The following is a 15,399-nucleotide window of genomic DNA, read 5'->3' as shown; positions in this document are numbered from 1 at the left end:
TAAAGCTAGAAAAAAACTTTGCCACAAAGTTACCAAAAAAAAACTAAAATCGGTATCTTTAACAAAACTGGATTTCTTTAAAAAGTTAAAATGTAAAATCTGCAGCTATACAGTGTAGAAAAATGAAAAAAAAAAACAGGTGATGAGAATATATACTATGCAATGTCAATCGCAGTCTTTTGAAAACGGATTTACATTCATTTTCTTTTTCTATTAATGTAGTCCTTTTCAGGCTCATGATTGGTGATTACTAAGTGATTAGTAATAATTAACTAGTTTAACCATCTGTAAATTGATTTGTTAATTAGTTTCAAACAAAAAATATAACAGGTAAACAAGTTCTCTTTTTTAAGACAATTCCTCTTTTGATGAGTAACGACTGTCCATGTCTGGCGCCTGCTGGCAGGCCCAGATGGGGACTTTGTGAATGCAGGGGAGAATGTAAAAATCAAGGCAGAGGAGTGAGGGAAGGTGTGGTATAAACAGATCTTGAACAGATGGTGCAATATTTGAAAGTGTGAAAGCTGACAACAGGAGGGAAGGAAGCAGAAATGACAGCTCAGGTGCCTGGCTGTTGGTTTACAGCGTCTAAAAGCAGCAGGCAGGCAAGTTCCAATGTGACAAAGTAGACTCATTTCTCAGAGATGCAGGAGAACCAGTACTCTGGGTGGGGAAAGTCTGCTACATCTGCTTCCCAAATAAATAAATAATGACATAAAATTGTTGGAGATGTTCCCTTTCTGGCTTTCCTCAGTTCAAAGACAGATTCAGGACCTCGCAACAGGCAAAACATGCTTTGATTTTACACACATCAAGACAAGTGTGGCTGAGAGACGGGCAGGGTTTTACAGCCTCAGATTCAGAGAGTACTCAACAAAACTACACACAGTTTTAACCATACAACTGCTCCTGCAGGGTTTAAGGAAAATAAATACAAGTGTTGGAAGATTTCCCTGCAGGTTAAAATTTGTGCCACATATTTTTGTTTACAGACTTGTGAAGAAGTGACATTTGATAAATTGTGATTTCCAACAAAACAGCTCATCATCTGTGTGCCCGAGTACCGGTAATTAAAAGAAAAAAACATTGGGAAGGTATATATGGAGATATTACTATACCTTCTCTAGCAGGTACCCTATTACCAAGAAGCCTTTTCCACCCAGCATCTGCTCCTGCATAACCACAGAGCTTTTAAGCAGCTCTACCAGAAAAGCAAGGAGAGTGGCACTGCAAAAATAAAAACACTGTATCAAGTCATTGTACAAAAAATTACTCACTGTGAAAAGACACAAGAAAGTTAAGGACGAGTTTTTGGAAGAAATGTGAAGCTACTGAAGAAATGATTTCATTCAAGTCCCATTCCAACTATATATTTTTTTCCTACTGTAAATTCGTTTCCAGGGTGTTTTTTTTTCTTATAATTATGATTATGCTGTTTTAGCCAAAATCAAAAAGTCGTAGTCTTTTTTCAAGACATAGTTTCTGCAGAGCGTCAGGAGCACATTAGAAATTTGCCTCCGAGTTGTGGGCGGGAATTTTAGCCTCCACTAACTTCCATTCAGCCCTTTGTTCAGCCCATGGCAGTTGCTGCGTCATAAACCACAGGTTATCTGCTCCTGATCCATCACGATTTGAATAAAGGAATACTCAGACATATTTTATATGAGTTCTCCATTATGAGAAAAATGCTACAAGAACATGTTAAAAACACCAAAAATACCATTTTCATTGGACTGGGTGTTCAACTACAACTGCATAAGGAGAGACTGTGGCATAGGCAGAACCACAAGGTCATTTTCAGAGGATGTCAGCAATCAGCAGGGGATTTCAGCTCCCCCCTTTCATCCCTATTTAATTCAGCAGGAAAAATGTTTGGTTTCCTGGGTTTTATAGAGGCAAAGGGTGGTCTTTGTGATGAACCTTGCAGGGTCTGAGTGGTGGAGCTGGGGTGGGGGTTCAAAGGTCCAAAGAAGTGCTGTGAATGCTTTCTTTTTCTTTGTTCTGTTGCTTTTCAGTCTAACAGTCTTACGGCTGAGTGGCAGAGGCTTAGTGACGATACTTAATGACATCACTCTGGTGGTTTCCACTCTATGGCAGCAATAACAAAGACACAATCCTGTGCATGTGATGTGTCATTTCCTGTGCGTATACACAGAACCATCCACATTCCCCTATGTTGTGGTCCTAGAAGTGAGTTTCCTTTTCTGCTACCTTATGCTGTTACAGAGGGAATCAGTTAGGACTGGGCAACACTCAACTCCCCACCCCCCATGTTTTCCCCTGATCCTTTACTCCAAGCACAAAATTCTTTCAATTTGGCAGAGCACAACTGACTGATCTGTTGTACCAGCCCCGCTTGGACTTCAAGTTGGCATCAACATCAGAAAAAAAATGAAAGAGATATTATAAAAATCCCTATCTGGGGGTGTCGTTCAAAGCAGAAACTTCTTCAGAAAAGTAGGGAGTTAATTGTCGCAGGAGCTTTGAACTTTAAAGCTCAACGGGCTTCAAAGTGGGATTTAATGGAAGGACAAAAGCATATTTAGTAAAAGTGTATGGTGGGAGTCGAAGATGCTAGCATGGAAGCGAGGGAGGAAGAGGCAGACAAAGCTGAGAGGAATCACGAGAGCTTCAGGCATCCATCCATGTCATTAAACTAACAAGGGATTTGGGAAGAACTTGCAGCCTGAAGCTTCAAACAGACCAGCTCAGGAAGATGGGAATGAAAAGGATTGGAAACAGCAAGGCGATAAGATGACAAGTGCCCTACAGCTTCAGGAATGTTGTTACAGGATACAGAAAATCTCAAACACATTATTTCTCCAGCAGACATTCATATACCATAGAGAAGAGGTCCAGCTGGGTAAGTCTGGGCACTCAAACAAGCCAAGTTCAGATTAATATAGACAGAGGTTCTGCAACCTGAGGCCCAGGAGGCTCTTTACCCCTTCAAAGTGGCTCTCTGGGTGACAAAAAATACGAGCATTTTTTTTTTTTAAAGTAAGGGATACAAAATTAACACTAATTTGATTCAGATTAGCCAAGTTTCGAAATGTATGGCTGATATGCACCTAGCAGATAAACTATAAAAGGGTTTTTACATCCTTGCTAACACCAAGAGGCCTTATTCACCATCTCCAGAATGCGAAAAGTAAGCTAAACTGTGGTAAAAAAAAGTCTGATTGCTCAGTTTATTTTATGATTTTCAAACAGATCCTTTTATGCTGCACAACAATGTTTATGTTCAGCTTAACATAGTAGAAAGAAAAAAAGGCTGGTGCCTAACCAAAGTAGGTATGACAATAGAAAATGCCTCTTATTTTGCATAATTTATAATATTTTGTAGCTCCACCGCATAATCCTGTTTGGCATAGGAAGACTTATTTTGAAAAAAGTCATACAAGCTTCTGTCCGAAGTCAAAACAACATCACATTTTGAAAAAAATTATCGTTTTTCTTTATATTTCTGTTTTTATTCATGCCAAAAAAGAAATATCATTCATATTTATCATAATAGGTTTTGATCATTAACAGGACCAAATGGCTCTTTTATTGTTAAAGGTTGCAAACCCCTGAAATAGACCTACCCTTCAGAGACATTTTTATCTATTTCTCACTTGCACTTTGCTCGGTAGTGAATTGTCACACCCTTTGAATGGTGATAATAAGCGCTGACAATCCAAAATAATCACAGATGGATGAAAATCTTTAGTTTATGCAGCCCTTCTTTTAGTTTGCCATCTCATACAGTCAGATTCAAAAAGCAAGTAATCCTTTCACTAAAGTTCACGGGTGGAGCCACGGGGGGCAAGGGACGCAGCTGCCCCACCTGCAAAAAATGTTGCCACTTCATTTTGAAGTCAATATTAATACAATTATTGACAAAGATAAAAACAAAAAATCATGAATAAAATCATTAAGCAACAGCACATCAGCTACAAGAGCTGCCAATTTTAATATTGATAACATTAATAAAACTATTTTAAAACACATTTTTGATGCTTTCATTTGTATTGGCCATCCACTGATGTTCCCATTTGCCACCCTTCCAAAGTCTTCTGCCCCATCCTGCCCCCCCCCCATATAAATGTTCTAGCTCCACCACTGGAGCAGTTTTAAAGTATGCATGTTTTTATCAAGATTGAAAAAAAAAAAATACAAAAATCATGGAAATAGTCTTAAATGGACTTTTTAAACTGGAAGCCTTCATGACATTTTCAGGCTCAAACTACAATCTTTATTTTTGCTCCATTGTGCCACAATGCTATAAAAATGCTTCACTTCTTACCAGACAGTAGTTTCCACCTGGCCATCCCTCTGCTGCTGATAGTCCAGCTGAGCAAAAAGTGGAAAAAGCACCTGGATGCCACCAATGGAGTGGATAGCACTGTGGATGGAGTGAGTCACGATGGCTTTCACATCCTGTGAGGAAAATGTAAAACCCATCAGCACACATTTTTACTGACCGAGTGTTCAAAATATCTGGCCTGCATGAATGAATGCATCAGTGCTTGTTGAAGAGTGCACAGAGTGAGCGCGAGGCAGTTGACCTGCAGCATAAGGGCGTGTGGAGAGTGCACAAAGATGGAGGCATTTTCTCGAGGGGAGGACTCCAGGCAAAGCTGGGCATCTGTGGCCTTGGCGTTATAGGTGAAGGCGATGTAGCCTGCCAGTTTGCCGTCATACAACACCTGCTTGTGATGCTCAGCTAGATGAATATCACTCTCGGATTTGAACTTAAAAGTACTCTGAAAGAAAAATAGGGCAAAAAATGAAAGACAGGAAACAAAAAAGGAAAGAAAAAGGAAACATTGGGAGACTTCAAATGACTGACAATTCCTGCACATGCACCATATCAGTGTCTCTTGGGTGTTATCTTTTAATTAAGACTTGATGAAAAAGTATCTATTTAAGAATGAAAGCTGATTGACATCAAGTGTACCGCAATATGGCGGTTTTTGGAAAAATTCCTCTCAATTGATTATTGTGGCCCTTTTCATTTGCAACAATCAACAAAAAAGCGGCAGTCAATTTAATTTTTTTTAGTGATGCACATCATTCTTGACACAGTAAATAGTGAAGCAAGAAAATAGCAAAATTAAGCAGCAGCGTGGTGCTCCGTTTCATCAAAAACATGGCACAGAAAAATAAGAAAGCAAGACAGAAAGAAAGTGAAATTCCATTTAAAACTAATGAGACATGAAACTGTGCTGTTTTTATTTCACACTTAAAAAAAAAGGTTATGCACATTACTTTATGCATACGGCATTTCATGATTATGTTACGCTCATGTGGGTTTCATAAAAAAAAAAAGGGTGCAGCTCTTTGCTAGGCTGCTTTCATTTTGTTTTACTTTGAGTCTTTGAGACTCTTTCATTTCTTTTCACCAGTGGAATGCTTCCTAATGACAATCTTCATGTTCTTCTGCAGAGCTCAGTGATTAAAAGGAACAGAGGCTGATAAGAAGGATCAAAGTTGCTTTGATACTACGAGGGATTGTTTACCTGCTTTAATTTAACCATGATTTATATGCAAGATTCATGTGGAGCTATATAAAATCAGGCACAGCTGAATTCTTATGAAGACTTGTAATGAAAAACATTTGAGAGCTATAATTACCACAAAGTGGAAATGTAATGGCTTATTGACTTTTTTCCCTCAAAGATTTTGTTTTTGAAAAAAAAGTCACACTTGAGCAAAAGTACAAAATTAAGGGTTATGAACATAGCTGCAAAATTATAGCCGACTGAGCTATTAGGCTTTGAATGGGCGGTGATTTTATTGGGAAAAAAGCTGTAAGTCAACAAGAAAGGATGGTCAAATATTGAGTCTTACATCATATTTAACACCAATTAGTTGTTATTGAAAAAATACATACAATTTTGTTCGATAACAGCATTCAACTTTCCTGAGAACACTTTTTGTTTCATGTTTGCCAAGAGAATTTATTACACCTTTGGCACCATGTCTCAAGACATTATAATGTTTGCAGTCTGTCGATAGACCAACTGCACATTCATTATGGCTAAAATAACAAATTGCTTATCAATACCTGACTAATCCTAATTCACTCAATCAATTACTGGCTGACAGATGAGTTGAATTAATCTGTCAAAGCGGAGTGAAAAAAAACATGTTTAATACTGAAATCGATTCCTCTAATCAGCAGCACTGAATTATTAATGAAAGTGAGGAAATGTTTTTCCTTTCCTCTCGGAAGCAAGCGTGTGGTGATGAGAGGCTCAGAGAGCCCAAGTTACAGTGAAGAAACAGTAAGTCGGTCCTGGAGAGACAGCAGGAAAGTTATGCGATGCAAACAAGCCGTGTTCAAGCACCTGCTTACATGTTTTAAAACCTGGTGGGCTTATCCTTGAAGGAGAGTAAATGCGTTTTTTCAACAACTGGAGCCAACTCAAGCTGTCGGTGTACAGCAGTGCTTCTCAAATAGTGGGGTGCCACCCCGATGCGATACCAAGGGGGGGCGCGCAGTACTGGCGGCTTTAGGCGCAGGTAATATGGGCAATGGCCGGGGGGGGGGGTTGTGACAGCGACTCAGTGCTTGGAAAAAATCTGCGCCACTATTGATTTACTATTTATTTATTTTATTTATTTATATAGCGCTTTTCATGCTACATAGCATTGCAAAGTGAAAGAATGAAAAAATAAGATAAAAAAATTTAATTGTTAAAATGATAAACATAGTAAAAATAATAAAAATAAAAATAAATGCAAATAATAATAAAATAAATGAATTAATAAAAACACACAAAAACCCAACACATACACATCCCTCCATTAAAATCAAAACAAATAAAATTAGCTGTTAAAATTTTATAAAAACAAATAAAAAAACATCTGGACAAGTAAAAACTATGTAAAAGCCTGACTAAAAAGATGTGTCTAAAGTTTTTTCTTAAAAACCTCCACAGTGGCTGAAGCCCTCACATCCTCAGGCAGGCTGTTCCACAGGCGAGGCCCACAGTGATGAAAGGAGGCCTCGCCTCTGATATATCACAGAGTTTTGAACAGCCTGAAACCTGTGAACTGTCTGAAGAGCGTCTCTCTTGTATTGCATTGTATTGCATGGGGAGACTGCCTCACAACCATCAGTTAGTTTAGATTGTCACCGTTGCGTTCCGGTCCGCCCCCCTCCCACTGGCTTCCATAGACGTGGTTTATCCTGTCACACTCTTGTTGAGTAGTCCATCCAAAATCAATCAGGCCCTTTCTAAAATGCATGTTTTGTGTCCGAAATGACATTATATTTTTGTACTTCCGAAATTAAAAGTTTGTCATCCACGACGAACATGGATTATAATGTCATCTGTGGTGTTAATGTGTGTTATCGCATGGGAACATCACATTACTTATAAAAACAAGTTTTACACATTTTTATTTTGAAAGTACAGTGGATGTTTTTATTTTGAAACCCTGACCTGTTTCCCTGTTTCCCCCAGCTTTGCATTTGACGCGTCAACGGACTGGAAATAGAACTGCTGTGTAAAGCTTGCATAGCTGGGGGACGGACGTCAGATAAAGACATGATAGAGGCGATGTAAATATTCAGACCGATTAGGGAACATTCTATTTTTTGTGTCAACGCAGCACAAGGTAGACGCACCGCAGACGGAGCAGCATCAGCCTTAATCAGCCTTTAATGGTCCAAAAATAGTCCAAATACTGGAACAACCCCCAACATGCTGCATGTTGGATTCCGTGCTATAATGGAGTCCACACATGCAGTGGATGTGCTGATTTAATGGACTTTGATGACTGCCTAGCCACTTAGCAACCAGCTAAGCAGCTAAGGTTTGGGTTGAGATAATTGTTTTACCTCCTCCCCTCCTGCTGTGAGGGAGTGGTGAAGGCAGGCATGCTAAACAAGCCAATTCAGTAGGGGAGAGCTTAAGTCTGTTTCAGACTCCTCTTACCAGAAATGTCGGTTTTCTTTTTCCCCAACACGCTTGTATATGGACTGCATCTACCCTTAACTTTTTTTTTCTTCCATTAACTTTTCTTAGTGCCTTAGTCACATGCACCTGTATGATGGGTGGACCTGTGCCGCAGCTTTTTGGGTTATCCTGGCCAGTGGAGGAACGTCCTGAAAATGGAACTTATCATTGTTGTGCGTGTGGCAAGTATATCATTAAGTATTCATAAGGATAATCCCAAGTTACTCACACTTATGATGTACAGGTGGAAGAAGGTTGTAGAAAGCCCTTAAGCCACACTCTAAGCATTAATAAGTTGGCCCTTACTGACCGCGCTCAAACGCACGTGATAGGGAAGGGATGACCATGGGATGCCAACACATACTACACACTGATTGTCTAATTTCTTCATTTCTAATAGCCAGCGTGCAGTTATCATTTTAACAGCAGACTTCGAAGGGTTCAAAATTTGACAAATCCGAACAAAGTGCCTGTGTCTCACCTACTTTATCCGTACTTATCCTTATGTGTTGTTAAAGCGTTTACTAAGTCGCCGGCAGCATCCCTGTAGAAAAACACGCATGCACATTTTTGCTACACGCTCACTAAGCAGTCTACGATTTAAAAATTTTGTGCAGGCCATCTATGCCCCCTGTACAGGTTTGCCCATTTTTTGCCCGCAGACAGCCCCTATCCACCCGTAAGAGCAGTTGTGACTACATTTCCCCTTTCTCTATTCTTCTGTGTGACTGTTAGGGTTTGAATTAGAAGTTGTAATATTTAGCATCTTAAAAAGTATGACACATAGTATGACTTAGTTAGTGGTAGCTGTTTAGAATTTTCTTGTTAAAAAGTAGGATGAATTTTAACAGAACAGGAACAATGAATCAATGGTATTGCGTTTCCCCAAGCCTTTCACTTTTTTAATTGCATAGGCTGATGTCTGAGTTTCACTGATGGGACAGACTTCACAAGGCTGATGTGATCATCATCCGTATTACTGTCTGTGAAGACTCATGGCCATCTGAGCCTCGTTATCACAGGATTCTGTTCTTTAGGACAACTTCTAGATCCGCATTTAGAGGCCAGTAGCTCTAAGGAGCAGAATTCTGTAATCCTTGTTCAGCATTTGGCACATCCATTTGAGTTTTTCTTGTATAGAAACTACTATCAATAATGCAATCTTTAACTTCTGTAAATATATTTCTTGGTAAAGGCTCAGTATTTAAATCTGCATTCCTTTTAAAACCCAAAAAAAGCATTAAAAATGTTTAAAGCTTTTACAGCTAAGGATCTTCCAAGAAAGTTTCTGTGGTATTTCAAGCAACAAACTAAACCAGATTTAAAAATTGACTTTGAGTCATTTCATTTTCTACAATTGATTCTAAGTAAGTAAGACTATTTTTTGGTGTTTCTAGAAGTTCACATACTCTTGGCTCGTTCTGTATGTTGTCCTGCACAGCAATGGGGGGGGGTGGGGGGAGAGTAAAAATAGGCTACGGACCTCCCCAAGTCCTCTCCCTTGCACTCTGCAGTGCTGACTGCAGAGCAAGGTTGGCACAGTTTCAATAGGCTAATCTGCCACATGTAGCACACATATGGCACTGGTGATGGAAGGCATAGACAGAAATAACTATGAGCATCATATGAAAAGACATAAAGCCATTTCTTAATTGCTTTCACTAGCCAAATAAATGACTAATACATTATGTGCAGTTAATCTGTCAGTGGATGCTGCTTTGATGGACAGCAGAGCTGGCAAGAAATGGGTAATTATAAAGAACAACCATGTAAATAATGTATTTTTAAAGCTTCTATTAATTATAGCTTTCAACCACGTACATCTTTTGAAATTTTATTGCCATTCTAGGTTTGATTTTTTTTTAGTTTAGCATGTTTTCCTTTCATCCAAAGATTTCTGATAAACCAGTGGTGTCGTTTTGTAAAACGGCAGTGATAAATGACATGAAATGTTAGAAAACTATGCTTCCTTCCCTAATTTGTTTAGTCTTTCTACCATCCGTTAAAACAATTTCTGAATAGCTCCAAATGTTTCATATCAGTCATAATACTGGGAATATAAAGCAAAAATTGTGAGTCGAGGCTTTAAATGAAATAACCAGAAGTTCATTTAAAATCAGTGCACATTCCCAATCCTGCCTTTTGGAAAAGAGCCTGGGGGATAAGATTCTGCTAATAGATCCGTCAGATACAGAACCATACATCACAACGAGCAGAAAAAATGGCCAGACTTGGCAGCAATAATCTCTGCATTTAAACTAACTGCTTAGGTAAGAGTTTCAATTTAAAAAGACAGTGTGAGCATAGCTGCACATGTTAAATATGGAACATGGACAACCACTCCTAAATTAACATAAACTATAAGTCACTGCATAGCTTTAAATGAGTTGTAAACATGGAGTAACGTGTGTAACTGTTGCCTGCTCTTAAACACAACCTGGCAGTCCTACATTAAAAAGACCAATCATGGACTGGAAGGCTTCCTCATTTCTGTAACTGTGCTGGCTATTTGATCAAATTTACCATAGTTTAAAGAATAAAAAAACAGTAGGGAGTTAGCAAATCTGGAGTGGTTTTTGTGCGATTATTCCAAGTGCAGCAATTAATGTTTAGAGCGAAAACTTTAACATTTTTGTATGCTCAAAATTTTTTTGTTTGCACTTGAAACAGAAACAATGCACTAGAAACTCAAATATATGGGCAAACAGAACAATTGTATTCTTGAAACTTAAAAATATGCACAATCAAAACAAGTTTCACTCGAAAGAAATTCTCTCTTGTCCACTCAAAACAGAGCAGGGCACCAAGATAAAAATGTGCCACAAAAAGCCAGCCAATCACAGACATGACATGAAGGTTGATGCTGATTGATCAGAAAGTCTTCCAATCAGCTCGTAGATTGGATCAGGTTTGTACATGGTTCGTCCGCGGTGCCCTGCTCTGCTTAAAGCACAGAGAATAAGAGAAAGAACTTGATTTGATTGTGCGTATTAAGTTTCAAGTGCAAAATAATGTGAGCACACAAAATGTTTAAGGTTTTAAGCTCAAAACAGTGAATGTTGCATCATGGCACCAAAACCACTCCATAAGCGTAGCCAAGATTTTAGATCTTTTTTATGTGTTTATTTCAGTTCAGTTTTATTTATATAGCCCAATATTACAATTGTTGCCTCAAAGGCTCAATACCTGAATACGCAAACGTAGCTAAAGCTTCCGATGAGCTAACGTGTAGAGTTTTCCGAACAAGTTTAAAGCCATGTCAGAATTCCCTCCCTACTGCTTAACTGCTAAAAAAAACAATATAGTGTGGGACTATTTAGTGCCAAGTAGGCCTGCACAATATACCGCAAATTTATCGTTATCGCAATATCCAGCTCTGCAATATGCATATCGCAAAAGACGGCGAATATCGCAATAAATCGCAAACCCAAAATGTGTTAAAACAATCTTCTAGCAGCTTGGAGCATTTAACGAATCAAATAAATCCCTTTATGCTTTGACCAATCAGATGGACGCCTTCCCATTGTTGACCAGTCAGATGGAGGCCTATTATGTTAACCCTGGTCCTGAAGAGCCTCAACCCTGCCTGTTTTCCAGCTCTCCTTAACCAGCTTGCTGTTGATTGGCTGACTCAAGTGATTTCACATCCTGATTGACTGAACACACCTGATTTTGGTTATCATTATCGAGCAGTCTAGGGAGAATTGGAAAACAGACAGGGTTGAGGCTCTTGAGGACCAGGGCTAGCCACCCTGACGTTTGTCCCCCATGTCGATGAGGGTCATTTGGAGTATAATTTTTAAACTGTTGCAATGAAATGGGAATGATGTTTTTGTTTATTTTTCTATTTGTTTATTTACCGTAAATTTATCGTTATCGCAATATTGATCACTAATATCGCATATCGCAAGTTTTCCTCATATCGTGCAGCCCTAGTGCCAAGCAATTCGGACACCATGTTCACTACTTTTTTTAAAAAGTAACTAAAATGACATTATTGATTTTCTGTAAAAACCTGATAAATATTAACATTTTATGATGGCTACTATGAATCCACTGTGTTCTGATGATGAAAATTTGGAAAGTTTATAAAGGATAAATGAAAATATTTTTTTCACATGAAAAAATGTTCTAAAACCATAAATTGTGGTCTATACTTGCCAATCTATAGTGTGCAATAATGCACACTGATTTTTCACTTCTCACTTCCTTTCAAAATTTTAGGCAGTTCGATTTTTGAATTGTAGACTTGGACAGCTTTACAAAATGGCGAATGCACCATTTAAAGCAAAATGTAGTGAAGGAATTCAAACACGACTTACTGTGAAAGCAGTTAAAGTCTGACTGACTAGCACTTATCTTTGACTCTTTTGTTTCACTTAATGCACCTTATAGTTCATTGTGACTTATGTATGGCATAAGTTCGAAATGATACCAAACATTAACAGTACTCCTTATATTAAAAAAAAAAAAAACAACTTAAAAAAATGTTTTTTATTTAAAAAGTCTATACTTTCAAATCCTTTTCAAGGTAGTAATTATAGTTTTCAGATCTGCATTCATGATCTGGTATGTTTTGGATGGAAGCTTGAGAATCCTGCACCTGCTGCCGCTGATATAGGTTGCCCAGGGACTTTATCTCCTCAGTCTTCCAGCTACATTCTTCTGTGTACTATTCCATTATTCACAGAGAGCTGGTAATTTACGAGGCCATTTTTCTGAGAGGAAAACCAGGACAAAGACACCAGGCTGAGGAACTACAGCAGAGGAGCGCTGCTCATTGATTTCACAGATGAATAGGCGATGCAGACTGCTTACACGTAATCTAATTTAGTCACCCTCGAGTACAAACCTTATAGCTTGGTCCGAGCTGATGAATTGCAAATATCTGTGCAGGATTGAGGGCTTCGCTGAACACGTAGACTGCTCCTAACTGCCCACAGAAAACTCTGTTAGCATCCGCCGTCTCCGAAGACCCAAGGAAGCACTTATCATAACTCTGCAGAAAGGGCACAGAGACACATTTTGGGTCTTCAGCACTTGAGAAAAAAAATTATTCTTAGGCAATTGACAAAAAAAGAAAACATTTTTCTCTGCGATATATTTTTTTAATATATTTTGGAGAAAAGTCATACAGCATATTTGCTCAAAGTCCCTAATACTTCCCTAATACTCAGGTGAAATCTGTTTGAAACATTAATATTTTTACAATAGTAAACGCTTTTTTAAGCATTGAATTTATTCTTATCCAAGTCAGTAAGGGAGGGGTACTTACATCATTTGTGTTAACATGCCATGCCATGTCTCCGTAAGAAACCAGCTGTCCGTTTACATAGCATCTGATTTCACTGTTTCTCCAGCGGCTGTAGATGTGAACGATGCTGATCATGTACCACTGAGGGCAAAAAGGGAGTTAAACTCAAAGGTCTGGCTTGTGAGTAGCCTAATAATTGTGTCGCTTATTTCATAACAAAAGTACAGAGAAGCCCAGTGCACATAACATCTGAAAACTAACCCATCCCAGCCCGTTATTGCCTTTAATTAATTAATCCTTTATAGATATTTCAAAGCACTGAGGATCAGAACCCATTTTATGTATATTAGCACACAGTGACTAACAACTACATTTTAAACTAGTAAAAAGTGACACACAGAAATTAATCGTTAATTACAAGAAGATAAATGAGACCTGAATGGTGTCAGATGTAGTGCATATTATCTAAATTGCATTTAAAAAAAGACAATGTTAATAATGTTAATAATATTCATAATACTATTAGTTGCTATGAAAAATGTAAAGAAAATATATTGTTCATTATAATAACATAACATTCCATAAGATTTGTATGGAGTAAATTTTGTGCCATTATTCCAACAACATTCACTGTTTTGAGTATAAAACTTTAAAAATGGTAAGTGTATTTTTCAGTTTTAAGTGCAAAGTAATTTTTTGAGCACACAATTGCTATTAAGTTTTACACTCGAAGCATTGAGTGATTGCTTGGAATAACGGCACAATAGTGGCACAATAACCACTCCATAGAATTAGAAAAGTAAATGTTTTTTTTTGTTTTTGAGAAAGAGAAAAACTACTTTTAAACTTATTTGTTTAGGTGAGGCCACACAGTGAACTCACAAATGAAGCGAGCCTTCTGTGGGTTGATGCTGCAAAAACGACCAAAAACGTCTAAATTGAAATCAATAAAACTCAAAAACAAAGAAGAATAAATGTAGAAAAACTATGAGTAATAGAATTGGATTGATTTGGAAAAAGTGAAGCTGAAAGTGGATTGAAATCAATCTTTGAGTCTGTCTGGTGGCTTGCTTCATCCGCTTAAGCAGAGGAAACTTCACAGCAAGACACTTGCACAAATCAATCCTTTTGTTTCAAAAGTTAACACTCTTTTTAATCAAATCCACATTTGAAATCAAGATTAAATAAATATAATATTCTGTTTTTGTTTTCATTTACGTGGATTGTTTAGTTATAACATCACCCGTTTGCTGTGTGACATGACTTTAAGTGGCCCAGACATTTAAAGTCCTCAAGGGAACAATTAGCATTTCTGAGCAGAAAACATTTTTATTTTCAAATCAATTATAAGCATAGTTTTTATACTTTTTTTGCATATTTTTTCTATATTGCCCTACTGAATAATAGAATTTTCTGAGATATGTGACCAAGTACTGAAGCTGAATGAATAAATGAAGGAATAAAGGGTTAAATAAATTAAGGATTTTGACTATGTGACTAAATATTATATTTTTAATCCGATAATTATTTTCTATGCAGCATAATTACAACTGTCAACAGAAAAAGGTACAAGAAGACTTGCAAATTTGAAAGAGTCTTAACTTGTCTGGGGGTAATTTAGAAACAAGCTTATCTACAGATGTCTGAATTCACAGCAAATGAAAAAGTTAATTTAGTGCACTTTATCTTTAAAGCACTTCTACAAGATAACACTTGCACCGTGGCTTCTTCAGTGAGACAAACAAATGTTCTACGGTGTTGTGTGAAGCCTGTAATTGTTTGACATATGCTTTGAGTTAGCTCCTTTACTTGGCAGCACAAAGCTAAGTTCAGCTTAATTTTCTCATATACATTTACACCTGCAAAACTACTTACAGGTTTAAATACGTCAGGTGAATTGTATGGAGGCAAATTAAATGTGCCAAATGGTACCAGAAAAAGCAGGTAGCCGGAGATGGCTGTTACTCTTTGATTAAAAATATGTCAATCATGGGTACACTCAGTCGGACAGTGGAGATGAAGTTAGACCAAAAGACATTCTTACCTTCCTGGGCTGAAAGTCATATTTCACACAGTGCTGGAAACCTTTTCCTTTAGACTTCAGTGATGTCACAATCAAACAGTTCCCAACAAAATGTGCAGAGTAGCCAATGCCCTTACTGGTACGAAAGCTGTAAACATGTGTAGAAGGGC

The 15,399-nt window shown here is 37.8% G+C and overlaps 1 protein-coding gene across 3 annotated transcripts in view; it reads right to left on the bottom strand.

Annotated features, from left to right (window-relative positions):
* nbeab (neurobeachin b) overlaps window positions 1-15,399 on the bottom strand; it is a 215,555-nt gene that overhangs the window by 151,864 nt on the left and 48,292 nt on the right. For all 3 annotated transcript variants that reach the window (XM_023961240.2, XM_023961236.2, XM_078956585.1), the window contains exons 6-11: window positions 15,251-15,377; window positions 13,228-13,347; window positions 12,805-12,951; window positions 4,551-4,748; window positions 4,289-4,422; window positions 1,119-1,227 (exon numbers count right to left, since the gene is read on the bottom strand). In XM_023961240.2, coding sequence (XP_023817008.1) covers window positions 1,119-1,227; window positions 4,289-4,422; window positions 4,551-4,748; window positions 12,805-12,951; window positions 13,228-13,347; window positions 15,251-15,377 — 835 coding nt within the window. The remainder of the gene's footprint in view (window positions 1-1,118; window positions 1,228-4,288; window positions 4,423-4,550; window positions 4,749-12,804; window positions 12,952-13,227; window positions 13,348-15,250; window positions 15,378-15,399) is intronic.

The sequence above is a fragment of the Oryzias latipes genome, chromosome 13 (assembly GCF_053564925.1).
Source record: "Oryzias latipes strain Hd-rR chromosome 13, Olatipes_Hd-rR_3.1".
NCBI lineage: Eukaryota > Metazoa > Chordata > Actinopteri > Beloniformes > Adrianichthyidae > Oryzias > Oryzias latipes.
The sequence above is the reverse complement of the archived record's forward strand: the minus strand, read 5'-3'. Positions and strand labels throughout refer to the sequence as shown.